This window comes from Neolamprologus brichardi, chromosome 10 (genome assembly GCF_056152115.1).
Source record: "Neolamprologus brichardi isolate AB-2024 chromosome 10, ASM5615211v1, whole genome shotgun sequence".
NCBI lineage: Eukaryota > Metazoa > Chordata > Actinopteri > Cichliformes > Cichlidae > Neolamprologus > Neolamprologus brichardi.
This window is the reverse complement of record NC_142113.1, coordinates 23,408,661-23,433,371: the sequence shown is the minus strand read 5'-3', so window position 1 is coordinate 23,433,371 and position 24,711 is coordinate 23,408,661. Positions and strand designations below refer to the sequence as shown.

At 38.9% G+C, this 24,711-nt stretch overlaps 1 protein-coding gene across 3 annotated transcripts; it reads left to right on the top strand.

Moving 5' to 3' along the window:
* The first annotated feature begins 1,432 nt into the window (after positions 1 to 1,432).
* On the top strand, positions 1,433 to 24,462 carry p4ha2 (procollagen-proline, 2-oxoglutarate 4-dioxygenase (proline 4-hydroxylase), alpha polypeptide 2). 3 transcript variants are annotated; one of them, XM_006784999.3, is made up of 15 exons: positions 1,433 to 1,557; positions 7,183 to 7,282; positions 9,045 to 9,141; positions 9,299 to 9,450; positions 10,655 to 10,792; positions 11,356 to 11,595; positions 13,055 to 13,251; positions 13,908 to 14,084; positions 14,482 to 14,552; positions 14,948 to 15,047; positions 19,160 to 19,213; positions 20,793 to 20,858; positions 22,792 to 22,860; positions 23,232 to 23,328; positions 23,933 to 24,462. In XM_006784999.3, the coding sequence occupies exons 1-15, from the start codon at positions 1,552 to 1,554 to the stop codon at positions 24,001 to 24,003; spliced, it is 1,635 nt and encodes a 544-aa protein (XP_006785062.1). In that variant the 5' UTR covers positions 1,433 to 1,551; the 3' UTR covers positions 24,004 to 24,462. The 3 variants fall into 3 exon arrangements, with proteins under 3 accessions (XP_006785062.1, XP_006785063.1, XP_035761178.1); XM_006785000.3 differs by lacking the exon at positions 20,793 to 20,858 and adding an exon at positions 20,672 to 20,731; XM_035905285.2 differs by lacking the exon at positions 1,433 to 1,557 and adding an exon at positions 3,804 to 3,821.
* Positions 24,463 to 24,711: the final 249 nt, after the last annotated feature.

The following is a 24,711-nucleotide window of genomic DNA, read 5'->3' as shown; positions in this document are numbered from 1 at the left end:
CCATACTAAAAAGCTGGATCAGTGCCTGGAAACAAATTCAGATGAACTCTAGCAATTCTGCTAAGGAGAGCGGTCAAATATCCAGCCGGAATTATGCCAGAAACTTGTTGATTTTAATTCAAAGGCTGCATGGCACAGTTGGTTTAATAGAACAGGTTCTTGATTGGCTTTCATTTTATCTAAAGGGTGGACATTTTTATGTTTCAAATGGAAATTTACAACTTGAACAACTCAAAATTTAACTAGGGGCTCAAGGGTCTGTCCTTGTTCCATTGCTGTTTAACCTTTACATGCTCCTATTTAGTACTGTCATAAAGAATAACAATATGTCCTACCAATGTTATGCAGATGACACACAGTTGTACTTATTTTTTTCCTCTGATGATCTATCCTCTGTTCACAAACTAATGATTTGCATTGATGACATTAACTACTGGATGTCATATTACTCAGTATCATTCTGCACAGTGATCACAGTTTTGATCATTTTTGATAATTACATCAATACGAGAATTACGAGAATTGCTTTCACTCACTTAAGAAGACATATCCATGGTTAGAAAATTTCTATCTCAAACTGACTCTGAGAAACTGGTCCATGCATTCACATCAAGAAGGTTAGATTATTTTAAGGCAAAATTATCCAAACCATCAACAGGATGACTTTAGCTGATTCAAAATGCAGCAGCCAAAATCATTATATATATGTGCAAATTTGAGCACAAACCAAGCATTGAAGGCACTTCATTGGCTCCAAGTGCAATACAGAACCTTTAAAATCATTTTAGTAGTTCATAAGCCCCCCAGGGAATCTCTGACTTGCTCACTGTTTACAGTCCAGTCAGCCCTCAAAGGTCACCAGGTGCAAATCCTTTAGCTGTTCCTAGAATTAGATCTAAGTGTACTGAGAGTGCTTTCACTAACCGGGGTCCTTTTCTCTGGAACAAGCTGCCTGCTGACCTGAGAACAATTGCATCTGTGCATTTAAAAACAAACTAAAAACCTTTAAAAAAAATAAATAAATAAATAAAAATTAAACAGGCTCAATAAGTATTTTTTGGTTTTGGTTTTATTGAATTATATATAGTTGCCTTTAGCCTTTATTCTAAACCTACACAGGTTTTTATGTTCTTCTGTATTGAGCACACTGAGTTTGCAGGTAATGAAATGGGCTACATAAATACAGTTGCCATTGCAAAATGTCAAATAAAACGGGGTTGTATATAATATGACATTGAAATAAAACAAAAATCGTATTCATGTAAAGTTAAAAATGCGCATATATGTATATACACACACACTATTTTTTTTATTAAAAAATAAGATTGTGGTCTTACTTTCTAAATAAGAAGAACCAATTCTCCACCCTACAGCTTAGAAGCCGCAGGAATGTCTCTGCGCATCTATTCAAAGGATTAAGGTGAGCCTTTCGGGAGGTTCTGTACGTGGCAGCGCTTTCCTCCCCTCTCCGTACTTTTCATAACCCCTGGGTGCCAAGTGGATTTGCGTCCACATTCTCAAACGTGTCTGTCCTGTTTGAAAGCCACAATAATGAAGGTAAGCTGACATTAAATGCTGTCTCGGATTAGCTATCGCGCAAAATGCTGTGTAGGATTACATCACGACTGAGTCCTTGAGCTCGCATGCCTCCCGAACATGCTGGGATGGTTGTCAATCGTGGGTCCAACAGGCTTCTGTTGTTGTTGTTTTTTTTTTAGTGCACCAGATTGTACAGACTATCAGGTTCCCAAGGTTAAAGAAAACACAACACGTTATTCAGTGAGGTTTGTGTTCATTCCCGTGCTGTTTCTGGAGGTTACATTATAATGCGAAACACAGCTGAGTAGCAAATGTTCCACTGCCGACAAGGAGAAAGTTTTGAAAGTTTGCGCGAAACTTTGTGACCGAGCATCTCACGCGTGGATGACATTCTGTGTTTTACACACACTCACACACGTACTTTAAAGCGGAAAGTGTAGCTTTTTTCGGCACAGTGAAATAAAATCTCTACACAACACTGACTACAGTACATCTACGGGACCAAAAAAGGGAAGTGTTGGGAATTTCTAGAAACAGCCGTCCCGGGCTGACGTCACTGGGACGGCTCCTCTATTCTGGAGATGGTCTGCACACTCGGTCGCGGGGGAAGAGTGAGTTTTGCTCATCTTTACCTAATTTCTGCTCTCACGCAGACACGTAAGCAGCGTAAGCTTGGTCTGATGTTAGCAGTTATCGACACATATTCCAGCCTCGCGGTGACATTGTTTCTATTTCATGTACCGCAAACAAAACACCTCTAGCTCTGCAACTAACTATTATTTTGATCGCTATTGGCTGTTATTATGCCAAAACGAAACGGATAGCAGTGGCAGTTACAAGTACTTGTACAAATCCAAAAATATGAGTTTCATCTAATGTTAGAGTAATAAAAAAGATCAATTTACGACACTAAGGAACGTGCAGCTATCAGATATATATAAGTGTCTTTGAAAATGACCGACAAATTGTTAGTTATCAAACTTAAATAACTTTAGTTATCCGAATAAACCATGTAAAACCGCTGAATGCTTATTATACTCACATTAGAGTCGTAGAAATAGGTCACACAGGGCTGTTATATGTAATTGCAATATAAATTAACTCCCTTTAAAGGGGGTGAATTCACTGTGGCTGCCTACTGTTCACTGGGTTCAAAGATTAGGTCTTGCATAGCTCCAAAAGAAGGGCTTTGTTCTCCCTTAACAAATGGCACAGCGTCACTAAATACACTGGCCTGGTAGCGTGATGCCCTGCAGTGATTTATGCATGGTAGAATGCAAATAATTGTCTCTGGCTGTTATGGGAGTGTGTATAAATGGAAGGTAACAAATAAATACATCTGCCAGCTGCATAAACCCAGAAGACAGGTGACTCTTTTACTAAATAAGCTGCGGCCACTGTCCTGATCCAACTGTTTTCAACTAAACTGAATGCTACAACTGTCTCGCTGTCAAGTAGGTAAAATCCCCAGATAAATGCAAAGAAAAAATATATTTTGTTTTATTTAATAACTTATTAAATTAGGGTGATTTGGGTTATTATTGATCTCCAGCAAATTTGCCTTAATATAAACCACAGTAGAAGTCAGTAGTTTCCCATGCTTTTCCTCTGGATAATCTGTTTCTATGGTCAGCAGAACATGATTGGGATCTTGGATGAGGAATGCTCTCTTTCCATATCAAAGTAGGGGATGTGTCACAAGTAGTATTTCCATTGATTTGCTGACCACACAAAACCACAAAATTGCTCCACTTTGCTGACCTCATCCTGTGACGTTTAGTGGAAGTGAAAGTCAAAGTGCAAGTGGCTTTAGATGAAACTGAATGAAGGGGTTGCCCACTTATACGAAAAGCCCTGAAGAATTGAGCAAATTGTTAGTACTTTGTCAGTAAGGATCTTAAAAAGCACAAACCGTAACCAACCTAAGCTGGATGTTAAAGAGGGAAATCTCTTTTTTTCCTGCCCACAGTGTAATTTGAACTGCACAGAGTAGCAACGATCACCAGGTTGAATATGGAATTTTTGTTCATTGCTGGAGGATAGTTCTGTGTCTTAAGACTGATGGCCATTGATTGCCTGGGCACGTTCACCTGTTCTGGGTATGGTACGTGCAGATGCTGTATGCGGTGCACCGTGTAACATGCATGTGACGTGGTTATGTGTCTATGTCTGCGTGTGGGCGTTGTGTTTGATGCTATTTACTGATTACATCAGTCGTTAAAATATCTGTTAAACATCAACTGCTTGCTTTTCTTCTTAGTGCACCAGAGTGGAAAAAATTGGCAAGTACCAGGCATTTTTTTCTTCTTCTCTCTTTCCAGATTTTAGTTTTCTGGCATGCAACTTCCATTTTTTTGCTTACATGCAAAGATAGCTGCATTTACTCCCATCTAGGTTTATCACAACACTGGAATTTGGTGTTTGGGGCCAAAAATCTACTCAGAAATGAATTTATTTTGGGCTCTTCAACTTCTTTCCTCCTCATCCATAATTCTATTTAAACTATTCTGTTATGTATGGGTGGGTGATGTCACTGTTTTTAACATTGTGGAATATAATTTTCCAGAGTAACTGTACAGATGTCATCATTAAATAAATAACAACATGTGATCTACCTTGCGTGACCCAATTAAATGTGTGACTGATTACAAAGTTGTTGGGGTGCTCATTGGACACACTTTCCATCTTGGAGTTATAACAGATTTAACGTACCAGACTTGAAGTAGCTGTGAGTGGACAAACATTCACAACATTCACACAACAGTCAGAGTGAAAAACAGAGTGCAGAGATTAATAAGTGGCACTTTTTGCCTTTAAAGTGATCCAAACATATGGGCTTTTGGCTAGAATGTCCACCCGTGCTGTCATGGAGCATATGTCCTGCAAACATGAGCCATTCAGATTCATGGTTAGGCTTCAGGGGAAAAACTAAACAAAATTTGGTAGAAGTATTTTGCAGCAGTGTTGAAATATTGCATCATTCAGACTGCTCCGTCCTCTTTGCACAAGCCCGAGGTCATAAATGCTTTAATTTTTTTCCCTTGTTTGTATTTCTTAGAAATGAAATGTTTATATAAACATATAATAAATGAAAGATAATTTATCTTTGCACATTGATATGTTTAATCTTCTTCCCCTTAAAACTCAAATTTATTTTAGTGTTTTCACCAGTCGGACAGATGTTGTATAGACCAGCCATGCTTTCATGTGTTTAGTTTTTCTCAAGTATGTAACCCATAGAAGAGTAGAACAAGATGACCACCGAAGTTGAATGTTTTACTCTAAGTGCAAACATTTGCTCCTAATAGGAACCCCTGCCCCACTGCAGACCTTGCATCCTGATGTCTTTGCCAGAGACTGTGTTGCTTTGGTTCCTTATCTCACTTACAGAGCCACTCCTCCATGTAAAGCAGGAAAGTCTGAACAAACTCAACCCCAGCATGAACTGGCAGAGATACTTTTAGGCTATTATCATTGAGTTCAGGCCAGTTTTGCAAATGCTCAACATTAAAACTGATGCTCCTTAATGCAATGGTAAAATGTTGAAGATCTGCCTGCTTTCCTACCTACCTAGGTCTGAGATGCATGCACACAACTTTGGCCTGTGTACAAAGTGCAGCTGTGCATACCTGCCCTCTCAGGACCTCTCTGGACATCCTAGCCTGTCCTCTCCCCCTCATTTTACTTTCTAGAAAAACCCGACACCACTCGAGTAGTAAGTGTAACAGACCTCTTTTTTTCAGGAATGTTGCCACCTGCAGAAACAGGCCAGACTCTGTATGAGCTGAGCAATGATACTGGCTGTAAATTACAAGGCGAGAGAAGCAATCGTTTACTTTTTAGTTTGAGACTTTGGTGATGATTATCTAGCCAGTGTTTAAGCCAACTCAAAATGCTTAAATGTAACACACAAGAAGCTGAATTTATACTGCAAGGAATAGATTTAGTAATATCTTATCATAGTAATGCACACAAAGTTGCATTAAAGAATGTCTTAGCCTTCTTTCTGAGATCAGCATAATGTTTTCAGCCAATATACATCTGTCAGCTCAGCATAAGGCTTGTGCTTTTTGTCAGTCATGTCACTCAAATGCAAATATATTTATTCTGCATACAATGCAAATTTAGTCACATTCTTTGTGAACTGATTTACAGCTCTCATACATTCTGGAAGAGACAGTGAAAGTTTTTTTTTCTGTGTTTCGAAAACGTGTAACTTTTTCTTTTAAACCCAAAATGAACAGTGTGGCTAAATGTGTGCTGCTTCGTCTCTCCTGAATCTTGGTCCAGTCATATCATGTTTTTTAATCATTTGGCTACAAAGTTACACCCTCTGTGGTACATTCCAGTGTAATAGCTGTAATTGTAAATGTTAAAAGAGAAGATGAGGAAAAATATTTCTTTCCTATACACGTTAAGGAGATTTCACAGCCTTTCTTCAGTCGCGCCTGCTGTAGATTAGCATCGGCATGTCTGTGTCAGATGTTTACCCCATCAGAAGCATCAGGATGTCACATATGAGCCACATTCCACCTGTGTTTGCGTCACACCATCACTGGCAGACAGATATGGTGCTTACACACTGACATTTATTTCCTGTAAATTTGTTATACTTGTTCCTTTTGGAGACCATGTTGCTTTCTTATTGTCACTGTAGAAAATCACTGAATTTGCCCAGAAGGTGTCAGTCAAATAGTTCTTTTCTTTCCAGGAGGTTATTAAGCTATTTCTTTACTCAAATTTATTCAAACATCAATGTGTCCGTGCTTGCAGTTAGAATTATAGATGTGTATGTTTTAAACATACTGTAGTAAACAGTCATCAGTGCGAAGTGATGTTTTAAAAACAGAAGGAAAGGAGAAAGTAGCACACAGTTGCTTTTTACAGTCTTGGACTGATGTTACTTTTCTTCTACTTTTTTGTAGCTGGCTCTGATACTTAATCCTCATGACACTACTAATGCATTGTGGCAAAGTCTGCCATTAATAAACACTGAGGTTTTGTGCCTTATTGTGTTTTATTTAGTGTGTCAAATGCATCTAATTGCATGGAAATGTAGGTTATATTTTTAAAAGCAAGGCACGTAAGTAAGTAAATAGGTACGTAAGATTATCTTCAGTGCACGAGCTCATTTCCAAAATAAATTTTCTGGTTGTCATTTTGAATTGTGGAGCAGGAGACTGAAAATGAACTTATGCCGACCTGGCGCGACCCTGATGGAAAGAGAAATGAGAAAATTACACACATAAACATATTAAAAATATACTGTTCAGTTACAGCTGTGTCCCCTATTTTCCCCTTCTCAGTGAGAACTGGGAACAATAGACCATGACTCATTTGTAGGAAACGTGCTGGAAACTTTGAGAATTGTTTGGCAATCTGCAAATTTAGTCTGGAAACACAGAGTCAGACTTGGTGTAACACAAACTGAAAGTTTGAAACTATTTATATATGATATGCTTACAAATTGTGTTAAATGGCTTTAAGGAGGAATACTTCAAAAAAGACACTGTATTCATAGAGTTTTATAGAAAACAGTGGATAAAAAAATCTTTTTATATGCTTTATAATGTTCAGCATAACTAGTTTATTTTGCGTGCCACTGTGACATGATGTGATTATGTTTTGTTTATGTAATTGCAGGTTACTGAACAAGGCAGAATGAGCAAAGTCCTGCTTTTTGTCTCCTCGGTCCTGCTGTGTTGCTGCCAGACCACACGGGCAGAGATCTTTACATCCATTGGTAGGTTTACTGGTTTTCAGGGCAGCTAGTCCACTTATCACAGTGTCGCTGCCTCCTTCACATACTGAAGTGTCCTTGGGCCTGACTCTTAAAAATGAGAAAGGCCAATCGGTGTCCTGTGTGTGAGAGAGAGGGACTGGTAGAATTTGAAAGACATTGCTGCTAACCTGTATTGCCTCCTTTTTGTCGTATTATAAGTCAATGGGTAATAAAATTGTGGGGAAAAAATCCCATCTTTTGGAAGGCATCAAAATAAAATGAATATTTTCTATAAAAGGTCAAGAGAACAAATAGAAAATAAAACATTAGTATCTGTTCCAACAATTATCCTCAAGCAGATTTGCAAACTTTGTCAGTTCTTTAAACATTTAGTGTTAGAATCCAGAAACTCTAGAAAGCATCGGTGAGTGAGCCTTTAATCTGTCATCAGGTGTTTGGAATTACTTGGGACTCATTTACAAGACTTGCATGAATAGTCATTCATTCATTCAATTGATTAATCAAACCAAGCCCACGGGTCAAGAGCTCAGTGCTACTCTGGATTAAAAAAAAACAATCTTGATTGATGCCTTACCAATTACCTGTGTTGTTTTTAATCAGATCGGCCACGTTCGACCACAATAATAGGATGCTGAATTGCTCAAGAATGTACATCTGTGCTTTTCACTTTGTATTAAATGGAGGATGTGGCCAGAAGAGGACTAATAATAACTTTATAGAGAAATAGTTGTGGTACATAGATTCCTTTTTCTTTCTTTCTTTCAAATCAATGCTCAGATATTCAGCATGATTTCCGTAGAAATTAATCTCTTGAACCACTTTAAAAGGGAAAAAAAGCTTTTCTTACACAATGCCCTTGCTTTGTGCAATCACAGAGACATTGCTGGCATACAGAAAATGCTTTTTGTATACAATATGTGTCACATCGCTCAACTGGTTAGTTCTTATTGCTTGGAAAGGTATACCGATGTGCTGTTCTGATGATTTAATGCACTTAGGTGGTCAGATATGCTGTTTGCATGCAAAAACAATGCAGGCTTGTCATCTTCTGTCTTTTAAAACTTCTGTTAAGCTAAGCAATCCAATGAGGATGTTTACTAAGCACACTACACCCCATCTATCTCTTCCAAGGCTCATGGGTGGGTGCTTAACTGTAATTTTGCTGAGTAATTCTATACTATTAAAGCCCCGCAGTTTTTGGCTGAAGAGTTATTTTCAGCCTAAGTCTGAGGGGAGTGGTGGGGAGAAAGTGTTACCAGAAATAGATTCCTTTTTTCATTGGCTTTTAAAGCAAAATACAACAGAAAAAAATTTCTATAGCTTTTTTTTTTTTTTTTTTTACTGACTCCTCAAACCAAAGTACCTGACAACACGTATTCAGATATTTCCACGCACACTAATACAGCTTTTTATAATACAATCTAACCAATGTGCTTGTCTTACAGCTAATACTTATTTACCCATTAACCTAATATCCCTGTGTTCATTGTGGGAGCAAACAAGCGTGCCCAGAGGAAAATCCCACACGGAGAACATGCTGAACAAACAGAAAGGTCTCTCGACCATCTGATCAGCAGGCTAAGCGCTGCACCAACATGTCATCAAGTATCGCTTGATGGAGTTTTAATGTGAAATGAGTCATTTTGTCTCAGAAACACTAAACCTGCAAATTGCTTGAAATTGTAGTAATAAACAAGCCGATGTTGACTTTATCCTCAGTGAAACCTCTAATTTACCTTCATATCTGTGTGTGTGCCTACAGGCCAAATGACAGACTTGATCTACACAGAAAAGGAGTTGGTTCAGTCTCTGAGGGAGTACATCAAAGCAGAGGAGTCCAAGCTGGCCGCTGTAAAAAGGTACATTCTGAACTCTCAGATATCACCCCCTATTAGTCTGTTGACTGTGTGTTACTTTTCCTTTAATCTGTTCTCACATTTATAGGGTAAGTTGATATGAAAGTGTATTGTCTCTCTATAAAATGTGCAGTAGAATCACCCTGTATCTGTTTCTTAGCTGGGCCAATAAACTTGATGCCCTGACCAGAGTGTCCATCGCTGACCCAGAAGGCTACCTGGCTCACCCAGTGAATGCCTATAAACTGATGAAGAGACTCAACACTGAGTGGTCTGAACTGGAGAGCCTGGTACTTCAGAATCCCGCTGATGGTAAGGATATATCTCAAAAACAGTATTTTACTAAAGGAGCACTTGTGAAGTGCCCTGATTTGAACTGCTTGGAAAAATTGGGATGTTTTCTGGGTGGTCTGTGAGATCTCGCAGATCATCAGGTGCATGCGACAATCAGACAAAGGGGAAATGTTTTTTAAATAGTGCCTACCTCTGTGTCTAGAGCAGTTCATTTGCCACTTTACTTATTGCATGTTGCAAAATATAGAGAAATACCTCAGTATATGTTTTCTTGGCCAAATCTGTATGTTACCCTTTATTAATCCCAAATCAATAGCATTCTTTTAATGCCTTTTAAAGCAAAACCCAACAGGAAAAACATTTCTAGTTTTTTGTAATTTTACTGACTGATCAAACCACTCTACCTGGCAACCCGTTTTCACCTATTCTATGTATTGTCACCATGACACAATATATACAGTAATATATCTCTCTCAGCATAACCAAAAGGCAAGCAGCACAGAGCAAATATAAGCTCCAGAATGGATGTGAGGAGAATGAATGCAGCTTTTGCTGGGGAGTGGAACTGTTTAGTGTGCTGCTTTGTCCACATGCTGTGATCAAGAACAGAGCTTGTCATGTTTTAGCTGCAGCTGTTCTTCATATCTGCATATTTTGGCAATGAAGAGCGTTTGTGTGTCTTTGTCTCTGTGCACTTGGACCTGAAAGTGTGTACGTGTTTAGACACAGGACCAAATCTGTTTAAGGCAGATAAACTTAGCATAAGCTTATGCTTCTTCCTGTTCCTTTTTGAACATGAAAGTTATTTGTAGTTGTGGTTGCTCGTTTTCCTTTTGTTTTGCTTTGTTCATTTGTCTCTTTTAATTCTATGTTGTTGTACTTTTTCAACATGTTCAAAATAAAGATTCAATCAAACCAAATCAAATCAAAATAAGTGTACAGAATTCAGTAACTGTGTATTGCACGGTTGTGATGCTGTTGTGTAGTACAGTCTGTGAAGAAACGCAAACACACAGAGACTGACTAAAAAGGCGAAAACACATTCCAGCTACAACTTTAGAGCTGGTACATCTAGATCAATATGATGTTGCTGTTCTGCATGTGTAAGTAAACAATTAAGTACCAACAAGTTTACAGTGACCCAAATTTGAATTACATGTGAGTGTTTCATGTGATACATGCAAATGAGATGTACAGAAAGACATTCTTACTTTCTGTCCAGGGTTTGTCTCCAACATGTCCGTACACAGACAATATTTCCCAGACGAGGAAGATGAGACGGGTGCAGCCAAGGCGTTGATGCGCCTGCAGGACACGTACCAACTGGATTCTGAAGCCTTCTCCAAAGGAAAGCTGCCAGGTAAGCAAGAAGTGTGTGTTGAATATAAAAAAGCATGAAAATATCACAAAGGGCAGAGTAACTTAAACATGTCATGGAAAAGTAATTAATATTCTACCCTGACTAGAAAAGGTCAAACAGGCGAGTGGTAGTAATACCACACCAAAGTCTGTCTGTCTGTTACTTTTTGGTTCACACTTAAGTGTTTTGACCTATCATGCGCATCAGTGCTAATAGAAATATAAGGTTCAGGACGGATCAAATGACCTGTTCTACCTCCTGAACTATAGCGTCACCACACTGTTTATTACTACTTTATAGCAGGTTAAAACACGTTTAATTCATATTAATTTCTCATAAAAATAGGTGCACTTCCTGAAAAAGTAAACCAAGCCAGTATCTGTTAGCTGTTAAGTTACAAGATATTTCAGTTCTCAGTTTCTTGAGTAAAATGTTGTCTGCCTGGTACACATCTATGCTATCACTTAGTTAATAACTTAATAAATGGTGCACATTAAAAAAAAATGGTATGTCTTAAGTACATTTTGTTCAGTCATTTAGTCTTACTGAGTGGTTCCCATCAGGTGTGCACTCCAATGCTGTACTGACCGTGGATGACTGCTTCGACATGGGAAAGACAGCTTACAACGATGCAGACTATTACCATGCCGTGCTGTGGCTGCAGCAGGCCTTGAAACAGCTGGACGATGGCGAGGAAGCTGTGGTTTCCAAGGCAGACATTTTGGACTACCTCAGCTACTCTGTTTACCAAATGGGTGACCTCCCTCGTGCCATTGAACTGACGCGTCGGCTTGTAGCTATTGGTAAGACACAACATAGGCAAATGAAGCATTCTTCCTGCACACCAACGTTCATTATACACACACTCTATTTCCAGCCTGAGTCGGACACAGATGTAGTCTTCCTTATAAATATAAAAACTAGATGAATGGAGTTCATGGGACACATGTTTAGATCAAATGTTTTATGTAAATATGTTTAAAGATTTAAGTCTTTTTCATTTGTTTCTAATTACACCTTCTTCTACAACTCAATTTCTCTACTGTGCTGTAATTAATAGTTTGCTTTCTTCTGGTTTCACTAGTTACTACAGTTCATTCTCCTCTCTGACTGTTGTGGTGCTCTGTGCTCACCACAGTAGCTGGGTGTTGTCCATTCGAGAAAAAAAAGTGGCCCGTGGGTTTAAACTGTTATTTTAGCCTCTGTATCACAGGCTCTGACAGCTATAGGTCACAGGCTACAGCTGCATTTTTAAGTTGTGGTATACTTGTTTACTTGTCAAGTGAAATGAATCGAGCTGTTGTAGAGGTGAAATGGTATGCCATCAAGTGCTGTAAAAATATCCTGCAAATAACACACCTCATACAGAAATACTCCAGTATGTGACTCGCCCGTAAAAGTGGGACGCAAATGTACAGCATGAAAACACATTTCTGGGACATTTTCCAGCACATACCTGGCTATTTATATACAAGACAGCACATCTGAAATGGAGGAGAGAAACATGATATTCTCACTGTCTCATAACCTGCAGTAATATTAATTCCATTAGGAGATCCTGAGGTTGTAGTCATTCTGGAATTTCCTAACTAAATGTGTAATGCTGTAAGCGCACATGCTTACAGTCCTGTGTAAAACTACATCCAGCTAACTGCAAACACATTAACCCCCAAGAAGAATCACAACAAAATCAACATGTAGGATAAACAATAACTAAAATACACTTAAAGTTTCTTTGTTTCTGTAAATGAGCTGACATTGCTACTAAATTAATTAGGCTTCAATGAAGAGGCGCTACCTGTAAATTCCACAAGAGGGTGCACTTTTTCCATTATTTAACTCAGTTACTTTAGTAACTGAACGACAAATAGCAAGAAGAAGACACAAAGGAGAAGTTTTTTGATAATAGTGGGTTTTCTTAGTGTTGTATTCACTAAGAAAACCTTCAAGATTAAAAAAAAAGTTTTGTCTTTATCTGAATAATAACCATTAGATATATTACAGCTGATGAATTTGAAGTAAAAAAACCTAATTGTTCTGTTGCTGGCAAATGAGTAAATGCAGTTATATCACAAAGTCTTAACAAAATAAAGTAGAAAACAGCCAGATTTCAGGGTTATTTATTTGTTTGTATGTTTTCAGTGTCTACCTACTATGACTACTGTTTGAAATGTGTTATTAGCACACGAGGGACACGACTCCAAAGTGTTTCATATCATCACGTTCTTCTACCTCTGTTAATCACTTTTGTTGTATTGACAGATCCCAGCCACCAGAGGGCAGGAGGAAACCTCCGTTATTTTGAGCAGCTACTGATGAAGCAGCTCCGTGAGATGAACCAAGACTACCAGCCTCCATCTGAGGAGCCCATTCAGCTGGGAACCTACAGTAGACCCAAAGACCATCTCCCAGAGAGAGAGTCCTATGAGGCTCTGTGCAGAGGAGAGGGGATCCAAATGGTGAGTCATCCTGCAGACTCTTTCTATCTTGAGTCGCTATTTTGTGAAAACAAATCCTAAATTGAATATTTATGTTTTCACTGATTTTTATGGACATTCTTTGTTAGGCTGTTTTTCGACTCTGTTGCAGATTTTTCTATGTGCAAACCATAACCAAAAAGGATGATAGTATAGAAGTATAATTGTCTAAACATGATGATTATTGCACAATAAGAGCACAGAAACATTTATAGACAACAACTGGAAAACTATTGCCTAATTAGATGTGTTTATTGTCAGCTGGCTGAATCAAAAGAAACTGGATTCCATTAGTGTTTTTACTAGTGTATGATTTAGTAACCCTTTTGGAACCTAAGCTTCAACTCTTGCTTTAAACAACAAAATTAGGCCTCTCTCTGTATAAACAAACAGGAACACAGGAAAAACCACACGCACGGAGTACAGAGTAATTTACAACAGAGATAGTTCTGTAGTCTATTAAAGTTTAGATGCTTAAAATGATGAAGAGGTCAGTCAACCCTGCTACCAAGCTCAGATACCTGTGCTACTATGAGGCTACATTATAAATGCATGGCACTGCACATTGTTTCCATTAAAGTTAGTTATAAATTGAAAAGAATGACAAAATTAAAAACTTTCTTTGTTATCTTTACTAGACTGAAGCGAGGAGGAGCCGTTTGTTTTGTCGCTACCATGACGGGAAAAGAAACCCTCGTCTTCTGCTGAAGCCTGTTAAAGAAGAGGACGAGTGGGACAGCCCCCACATTGTGCGCTACCTGAATTCGTTGTCAGATGAGGAGGTTGAGAAGATCAAAGAACTGGCAAAACCCAGGGTAAGACAAGAAGCATTTAATAAAATGGAAAAGGAATATTTTCTTGCTGACCACCATTAAAATATTTAATACTTTAAAGGTTAATGAGACTAATGCACAAGAGGAAAACTTTTGAACATTACCTTCTTACGGATGCTGATAGAGTGCACGTTCTTTGTGTTTAAAAACTCATTCAGGCTAAGCTGTACAGAGCAGAACATGGACTTTAAAAAAAAAAAAAAAAAAAACTTTTATTGCTCGGCATATAAATAAGAAGTAGTTGTAAAGTATTTAAGATTAACAGTTAAGAGGGGATGAGAAGAGTGGTACCACAATGTAGAACTGAAATGGTTGGATTAACTCTTCTGTTTAATGTTTTATTTCTTTCTGTTCTTATGTTTTATTTATTTTTTTCAAGCTTGCAAGAGCCACTGTCCGTGATCCCAAAACAGGTGTCCTGACCACAGCCAACTACAGAGTCTCAAAAAGGTAACGCATCCAGGAAAAAAGGATCCTTTGGTTTTGTTTTGTTGTTTTTAGTTTCTTTAGTTATGACGGATTCCAGGAATACAGTAGCTTGTATCCTCCTGAGGCTGGGCTTGGGTCTCTTGCTGGTCTTGAACCAGCGATACTGCATGTGTCAAGTGAATGATGCTGATGGTCCAAACATATTTTAATAGGACTAAATCTTAATAGCTTCACTAAATGGACTGGTTCTTATATAATGCTTTTCTACTCTACTCGTGTACTCAGAGTACTTTATACAACAAGGTCAGAATAAAACTGTATCATCATTTGTTGTATATCCTGTCTTGTTTCTCTAAATTGCGAATTGTTTTTAAGTGTGTGTGTGGGCCACGTTTAATACTTGTTTGTTTATTCAGTGCGTGGTTAGAAGGAGAGGAGGACCCCGTCATTGACAGAGTCAATCAGAGAATAGAAGACATCACCGGTCTCACAGTAGAAACTGCAGAGTTATTGCAGGTAATGGAGTTTATTTCACACATTTGATATTTAGCGTAACCTGTGTAGCTAGTGAGTGTTGACTCAGTAAGTCAAAAATCCTACTCAGGCACTTAAAAATACTGTTTTTACTCTTTAACTTCAATAGGTGAATGATTGGTGCATTTACTTGACAGAATATGTTTTTGTTTTATTTGTTTGTTTTTTAAATTACAGCATTTCTCTTTTAACCAGATTTCAATAACCCAAAGTAGAGTTAATGATATATGAATAGACTCTTAATAATTAAGTGTTCACTTCAGATGTGCCTGAGCACCATCACTTCTTTGGATCCATTTTTCCAGCTGAAACCGAGATTATCGAAACTACAAACAAATAGTCCAACGGGAGACTTCGGTTATGTCTTTTATTTCTAACATCTCTGTCTCTTTGAGAGCTAGGTTTTTGTTTTGTTTTTTTTGGGTTTTTTTGCCTGTCCCATTTGGTTCTTTAGCCGTCAGAATTGTTGTCTGAAGACCAACAAGGATACCCAATGGATTTATTTTGCCAAATGGATCATCATGGCATTGCCGTATTGGTCCATTTGATCGACCTTTGTTTTTATTATTTATTTTATTTTATTTTCAGTTGTTATAGATGGGACAGACATGAATGAGGGATAGGAAAGGGAGAAAGAAAGAGGAAGGAAAAGAAAAACAGAAGGGGAGAGGGACAGTGAGAAAGGGGGAAAAAATATCTCCTAGATAACCTGTTGAGAGAAAAAGAATAGAAAACAAGAAAAAAAACAAAACAAAGCAACATACTAAACACAACACCATCGCATTAATCTAGCTAAGTGTAAACAGCAGTAAATACTAAATATTGAATGTTGTTGTGCAGCACGCAGGACAGACAGCGCACAATGTGCTTTGAAGTAGCAGCCAAGAAAGGTGTGATTTAAGTCTACGAACAGTGAACACCCGTGTGCACACCTGTGTGGATCGGCGCGCTTGTATTCAAATGGTTTCCCCATGTAATGATCTGCAAGAGGATGTAGAGAGCCATAGCCCTGTCCCTCAGGGCATGAAGCAGGCATGAAGGAGATCCAGGCCCCAGACATCCAGAGGCCCCAGAGTGCAAGAGCCTAAGGAGGACCACCGTGGGGCATCCGTGCCACCTTCATGGGAAGGGCTGAGGATCCCCAGACGAGGGGTCACCCAGTAGCCACCGGGCAGAAGCTAGAGGGGGCTGCACCAGCGTGCCCGCCGGCTCCGCCGGCAGCCAGCTGTGCCAGAGTGAACCGAGCCGCAGGCACAGAGGCCGGAGGCCCGAGGGCCCCCCGCGCCCCGGAAGAGGCCTGACCGAGCAACAGGCGCCAGGCCCCGCCAAGTAGCCACCGGGAGTGAGCTGGTACATACCTGAGCGCCCAGCCCCAGACACCAAGAACCACCAATGCACCGACCCCTGAGGGCATCAGTCACCGGCAGGGAGTGTGGTGAGGGGAGATAGCCCTCCACACTTTGGAGGGCCTGGGAGTTCCCAGAGAGGTGGAGTCTAAGACCCGACCTGACATATAGACACAGACAAACAGGCACACACAGACACAGACATGCATTCCCACCCTCATGCACACATATACAAACACTCAGCCAACATAGGGATAAACATAAATGGACATGTACACACAATCACACTCCCCAAACATACTCTATACCCCGGGTCCAGGTACCCTCGCCCCCAGAGGGGAAAATGGCACCCAGACCCAAGAGATGTTACCCTTCCCTCCGGGGTGGAGGCAAGCAGACCGTCCCAGGCTCCGCAGCAGCAGGGAGGCCAATCGGACAGCCAGCATCTCCTCCCAGCCTCCCCGCCCCGATGGCTAGTAGAAAACGGGGGTGTGTTAAGACCCCATACCCTCCTCCTCCCGCTCATGTGTAGTGTTGCTGCGTGTTGCTCTAAAGTGCATTTAAAACAAGGGAGAGCATGGTGCTGCTGCCAGAGAGCAGCAGGTGTTAGCACGGCCCCTCCCGAGAACCCTCAATGTCTACATGGATTTAAAATTGAGAGGTGGGCACCGGCGCCAGAGGTAGGTTTGAATACACAGACCGTCTACTGGACGCCGTTAACATGCCCACCCTCAAGGCCCTATATATATGTGTGTGTAGTGATATACGTGTGAGAGCTAGTTTTTACATTTACTCCAATTCTACACACACAGGAGCATTTAGTTTCTGCCTTAAGGTGACTGCATGTAATATGTGGATGGGCGCGATTAGTTGTCCCCATGTGCAGAAAATTAATCACAGATGAATAATATGAAGTAATTTTATAATGAAATGCCACTTTCTTTCAAGAGGAACAGGTAAGCATGTCTATCCAGTTCAGATGTTCTTATCTCATCATATAGTTTTTCATATCAATGTGCAGTCCCATATGAAATCAGAGGTAACTGTACTCCTAAAGGTTCCACTAAGACTGGTGACTTTGCCAAATAGAGGCGTTAACCCCAGATAATCACTTACAGCTTTGACCCTGTTTATGTCACGATCCTGGGTCTTATGACCCAGCGTTTTGAGTTTTAGTTCATTTTGATGTTTAAGCTCATTAGATTTCTATGTTCATTTGCTTATTATATTCCCCTTGTGTTTTCAACCCTTGCGTTAAGTCTCCCTTATCCTTCATGTGTTTCATGTCTGTTTCTTATGTTGTCAAGTCCATGTAGTCATGTCAGTGTTTCATTGTTTCCTATTTTATTTTGAAAGAGGTCCTATGCTTCGGTGGTCTGTTTTGCTCTTTCCCTGTGGGCGTCGTTATGTTCATGTTGTGTCTACTTTGCCTTTCTGTCCCATGTTTCAGCTCCGTATGTTCTGTCTCAGTTGCTGTTAAGTTTACATGTTTTGAGTTCAGTCAGTGTGTTTCCTGTTTTGCTTTGAAGGTCCATGTCTCATGTGAGTGTTTCTAGTTTTGCTTCCCTTGTCTCGTCCAGCCTGATTACTCCCAGCTGTGCTCTCCTTCTGTGTCTCATTCCCTCGTTATCCCTCTGTGTATTTAAGCCCTGTGTTTCTCTCTGTCAGTGTCATAGTCTCCCTCATGGCTGTGTTTCCTTGCGTTTTAGTTTACCCATGTCCCAGTTTAGTTTTCCATGCCATCCTGCAATAAAGCAGCTTTTTGAGTTTAATTTCGTTGTCGTGAGTTTTGCGTTTGGGTCCTTCTCCTGCCTGGACACAGCCGAAACATGACAGTTTACATTGTACATCTGCTTTATCTCACAGCAGCCTGTGGGCTCACTCTATGGGGTTCCTTTTGAGTTGCTCATACCTTTTACATATACTTACTTAACTTATTTTAAACTTGTAAATTAAATACTAACTCTTAAATAATGGAAGAAAAAATAATGATGCTGTTACTTTTACGTTATTTGATCTGGTTTATTTAAGAGTGTCTTTAGACGATTAGACGAATCCAAACCATCGCTATTCCATAAGTTGGATATTTTCTGTTTATATAGTTTCTAAGGGAGGTATAGTAATTCTGATTGAAGTGCCAAATTCACTAGAGGACAGTGGTCAGAGCTTACTCATGAAACCATCAAACCGATACTGAAAACATGCAACAGCTTCACACACAAGACATGTACTTTTAAAAGTAAAATTCATATTTATACTAGCTATAAATATGTTCTATATGAATTAATAATAACCTTTACATGGCTTTAAATACAAACAAACAAACAATAATAAAAACCCCTCTGGCACATAATGTGAATATAACCAAACAAATGAATCAAGTAAAAAATAAAGACAACCTTTGACAAGGTTGCATGAATAAAAGTTTCTTACTCACTAAAAGTATTGTAAAGGAGTTTGCAATGTTAAAAGATAAGATATAAATAATTGATAAAAAAATTCAAAAGTCTGTTAGAAATAATGATGCAGAATTAGCTGGGAAAATTTCCCTTTATCAATTTATTATTTTTGCCATTAATGAGATTTGTGGCTTCTGGATTTGTAGTCTTATGTAGTGTAGCTTAGTTGTTTTGCACAAGTTCAATGATACACAGAGCAACAGCATGAGTTAACAATTCAGTTCTCAGTGGACAGGAGAGTTTATTTATCGCCTCTATCTAAGGGTCATTTTTGTCATTGGCTGACCAGGTTGCAAACTATGGTGTGGGAGGACAGTATGAGCCACATTTTGACTTCTCCAGGGTAAGTTCACTTTTTAGGTGAAAGTTTGTGTGCACTGTGGATGTGAAAACTGCTGTGGTTTGTCTTGGCATGCTTCCCACATTCCAAAGCTTAACTTAAATTTGTCTTACTTGTGAACAGAATTACTTGTGTTACAGAATGACTAATACATGAGTGTGTATATATGTGTGTATATATATCCATATACTAGGGGTGCAACGATACACAAAATTCACGGTTCGGTTCAATACTTTGGTGTCACGGTTTGATATTTTTTCGAAACAAAAAAATGTTCATGCTTTTTTAATTTTTAATTTGTCATTTATTAAAATTATAAATATATATTTTAACTCAAACGTACAGTTTTTTTTAAATTTAATGTTGCTGAAACAACAAAGGGATAAAATAATGAATCTATCTGATCGAGAAATCACTCATCTTTGGAAAAGGGAGTTTATTACAGAGAAATGGCTCTTTCCAAAATAAAAGCTATACTATACACTTCTTCTGGGCTATATTCTCAGCAGCATAATAAACATATCAGGTCCCCATAAGGAGAATCATGTGCTAACGGCTGTCTAAATGTCTCGGGTAAAGTTTGTAGCATGCGTGCTTGTTGTTTTTGTCTGCTTCCACTTGTCTTTGCACTAGGATGATGTCGGCGTAAATGTGCAGTCATATTCATTTTGTTCCCACTAGTGCTGTCAGCATTAATCTAAAATGATGTTAACGCCACAACACGGCAAATCTCCGTTAACGAGCTACCGCGGATCGCCCTGTGCGTCGGGCTGGACGGCCAACACGTTAACGAGCAAACTGCGGTAACGCACTAGTTCCCACCCATGTAATTAAGCATTGCGTGGCACATCCGACATACTGTTTTACTTTTGTCCATGACGCGCTTACCTTCAGGGTCATACTTCACATGAAGACCAAAATAGTTCCAAAGGCCAGATCTGAATGAGGGTGGGGGAGGTTAAATTTGCCATGTTGCAACGAGCTTAGCTTCTGTCTTGCTAGCTTGCGCTGCGCTCAGTGGATCTGCGCTCGGCAGTGCAGCCTAGGCGGAGTAGTCGAATGCAGATCCACTGAGCGCTCAACACAGACAGCATCGTCAGAAGAAAAGTTGATAAAATAAATAAAAAATTTTGTATTGTTTGATACATATGCGTACCGAACCGAAAGCACTGTATCGAACGGTTCAATATCGATACGAGTATCGTTGCACCCCTACCATATACATATATACCTTTTTATTTTTCCAATTATGTAGTTGAGGGTAAGAATGCGCTAAATAATAAGAGTGATTCTCTTCTATTCCCTTGAAGACATAATGTATTAAATATATAAAAAGTTGTCTTTAACGTCTGACAAATAACAGATAAATAATACATTTTATTTGAATGTAGTTTGTGCCCTTAATGGCAGGCTCTAATTTTGAGTCTATTTGGTGATCGGTTAAATAAACATCTGTTGCAGCGTCCTTTTGACAGCAACCTCCACGTCGATGGAAATAGACTTGCTACCTTCCTAAACTACGTAAGTAATGTGTGTGCAGTTTATTATTATGTATCTTCACTCTTAAATTTTATCTTTATAGAAAGATGAGCCAGATGCTTTCAAAAGATTAGGCACTGGAAATCGTGTGGCGACTTATTTAAACTACGTAAGTATATGTATCTGTTCACTGCTGATTGAAGGCATTGGTGGCCGTCTCCTGGCATCCACTCTCCATCGTTTCACTCCGGCTTCATGGGCATAAGCAAAAGCTCTGGCTCAATGTTGGACTTGGATTGATTGACTTTCATAGACACTTCTGATAGTGTGGCATTCATTCACCTGCAGTGTGTTGTCATAATTTTTAAGTTCACAATCAAGAATTAGTGCAAAAGGTTGTAACATTTCTTTGGCAATAATACTGAATAATATCAATACATAGCAAAATTATGTTTACCTGTCAATCAGTTCTGGTACATATTGTAGAGAGTTTTGTTGTCCGTGCGCCATTAACAGGCCGACAAAGAACCCTGTTTTGTTTTTTTGTTTTTTCTTTTGCCTTTGCTAACACTGAGCTGTCTATGAGACAAGATTTTAATTTTGAATGATGTAGAGCATGTAGTGTATGGATTGCTGCACCCCACCTCCGTTCACGGTTTAAATTCATACATCATACAATGTACATGTTTATCTATACTAGGGGTGGGCAATATAAACGATATACGATAGAAACAATATAAATTTGGCCAACGGTAGAGATTTTGACTATACCGCTCTATCGCGATAGCGCATGTTGATAATGTCATCAAGCTGCACCTGTTTTGGTCGAAAGCATTGCAGCGGCTACAACCATTATCATCTGCAAATTATGCCGACAGTCATAGCAAAGAGATGAAGCACTTTTGAAATATGGGGAAAGCCAAAAACTGCGCTTCCTCCACTTCCGTAACATTGATTCATTAATGTTGAATTCTCTCGCAGCTGCTCTATTCCCATGTTGTTGCAGTATATTAATAATGAACCTTGTATTGTGGATGAATAATCTCAGTTGTTCTCCTGACTGAAGTTTGCCCCGTGTATAGCATCCTGCTATGCGATTGCATTTGTCCCTAACCACCAGAATCCCTCACGTTAACGTTTATTAAGTGGAAAAAAAGTTGGCGTTCATCCTCCAGCTTCACTGTGCTAATGTTATGCTAACATAGCTGTGTCGCTAGCAATCACGTAGCACAACATTATATACCAGGTAATCCAACTTCAGTAACCCTGCAAACGCCACTGCTGTTTATTTTTTCTGTCTATATTTATGTTGGAAGTGGTAGCAGAGCTGTACGTTTTAAATCTCTCAGCCAGAACATGGTGTCATGTTTAGGTGGAAACTAGCGAGCTAACTTCCTGTTAACTTCTAACTCCGTTAAATTTAATAACTTCTGTTTTCATGGATGCCTGGATGTTAAACGTAATTGTTACACCTGGTAAAGCAGCATCGCTGATGATTTTATTAAAGATTAAAGAATTTAGACCGTTTTTAACTCTGTTCGTTTGACTTTGGGACCTGAAGCGGACGGAGTTTTGGACCCAGATTACTCCGAAGCTCCTCACTACGGCAGCCGTAATGCTCTGACAATCCATCAAGCAGTGCAGCTTACCAAAGTTGTACTACAACATTTTTTTAACAGATTTCTGCACGCCAAAATCAGTTTGAGGTCAGTAAGCACAACCAGAATTCATACATAAGGAACACTCTCGATTTTTGAGAAAATTAAAGGATTTTAAGTGTGCCTTGTAGTGTGGAAAATACGTTATACAGAAGAAAAGACTATATCGCGATATATATCATTACCGCACATGCTTCAAATTATATCGCGATATGAATTTTAGGCCATATCGCCCAGCCCTAATCTATACCGTAAATTGGTAACAATTGGTAAACAAGTTTAAGGACGAAAGAAAACTAACAGCATTGAGGGAAGAACTTCACAACATGAACAATCACACTTTTTATTTTTATGTAACTTATTGAGACATGGCATAGTATGGAATAGCGTCTTACGAGAAGCCAGTGACCACTAGTGATTATAAATTATCTTGTCTTTTTTCAGATGAGTGATGTTGAGGCAGGAGGTGCCACAGTCTTCCCTGACTTTGGAGCAGTAATCTGGCCAAGAAAGGTGATGATATTTTTACATTTCTTTGATTGTGAGCGAGCTTGTATGAAGACCTGCATTATTATTCCCTTCGTATTGTCTTTTTATTTTATACTACTGCTATCCTCGGGCTATTAGCGTTTACTTTATAGTTAAACTGTTTTTTAACAAAATCAGAAATAGTCACAATCTCACAAAGACAGCTGAACAAACACACAAAAAAAGATTTTATAATTTCTTTTAAAGCTAATTCAAGTCCAGAATTATTTTGGTGCCCTTGACTTTTTACCGTACCATGAACAGTCAGCCATTTTTACTCCAAGTACTTTTAAACCTCCTATTTACTGGACACTGAACTTTATCATCATATTGGCCTTCTAATTATTTTTCCACAGGGAACATCGGTGTTCTGGTATAATTTGTTCAGGAGCGGCGAGGGAGACTATAGGACCAGACATGCGGCCTGTCCTGTCCTAGTAGGAAGCAAATGGGGTAAGCTGTAGTTCAGATTTATAAAGCCACATTTGTGATTCATCAAATAGGTTTGGAAACGGCCACGTTCTCATTATACATAAAGACAAGAAAACAGAAAACAGGAGGTCAATGACAATTACAGCTGCACAATAAATAAAATATTTGATATCTAATATTTAATCCAGTTGGTTCTGATGTGTGCTTTGGTTTGTACAGAATTTTTAAGTGCTCTACTCTACAACCACGATCACTTCAAGTATGTGAATTAACAGGTTCACAATTTAAGATGTTATTGCAAAACATGAGGCAGCATTAGAGAGGAAATGAAACTAATAATGATAAAACGGCACTATAATAAGCAAAACTAATTCCCTAATACAATGTAAAAATAAAATCTAATAATTGCTATCTTTTCCATTTGTACAAGTCTAAATATTGAATTAATTATAAATAAGAGAAGAATCCAGCAGGCTTAAATGTGGTTTACTTAGGTACTTGAGATGTGCAAGCATATTTACAAAAAAGTAAAACTATTCATATGATTTAAAATGTCAAAAGCTATTAGACAGCATGTTCGAGCTGCTTTAATTGGTTAATTTTATTTGTCGTATCTTTTTATCAGTCTCAAATAAGTGGATTCATGAGCGAGGTCAAGAGTTCAGAAGACCCTGTGGCCTGACAGAAGTGGACTGAAACTGACTTTACTCCTACACAGCACCCATGCTATCTTGCATAGACAGAGCGCTTTAGGTTGAAGTTGTAAAATGTTGCTTTTTTTGTTTCTTTCTTTGGGTTTTGTTTGTTTGTGCTTTGTGTGTTTGTTTGTTTGTTCTATACATGGATTGCATTTTGTGAACGGACTCACCCGCTCACTTGCTGGTCAGTCCAGTCTAACTGTGTGTCCACTGCTCTGTTTATCATCCTGTCCCAGAAGATGATTTTTACAAGTCTGAGTGGGAGGTTTGAGATTTTTTGGTTTTGTTTGTTTGTATTTGGGGTTTTTTTTTTGTTTTTTTAAACTGAAAAATAACTCAGATCTTTGTTGTGCATGGTCATGCCACCCACACATCATTAAATGGGCAATTTAAATTAAGAATGAGATAAACTGTGTCCTGAAATGGAATTAACAAATAAACACTGAAAAAACACAAAGCTGTATTTTATGTACAATTTTTTGGGGGTGGTTTTTCCAGTATATGTACTCCAGATATATATTTTATAGTGTTTAAATTAAGAATTGCTTTAAAATCTGCATAGGTTGGCCGTGAGCCTTGCCAGCCTCAGGACCGTGGCCACCCAGTGCACATGCTCCGCCCAGGTGTCACTGTGTATGATCAGGTCATCCAAGGAGGCAGGATATGCAGCGTGTGGAAGCCATGGTGCGTTTCAAAATAGTGATTT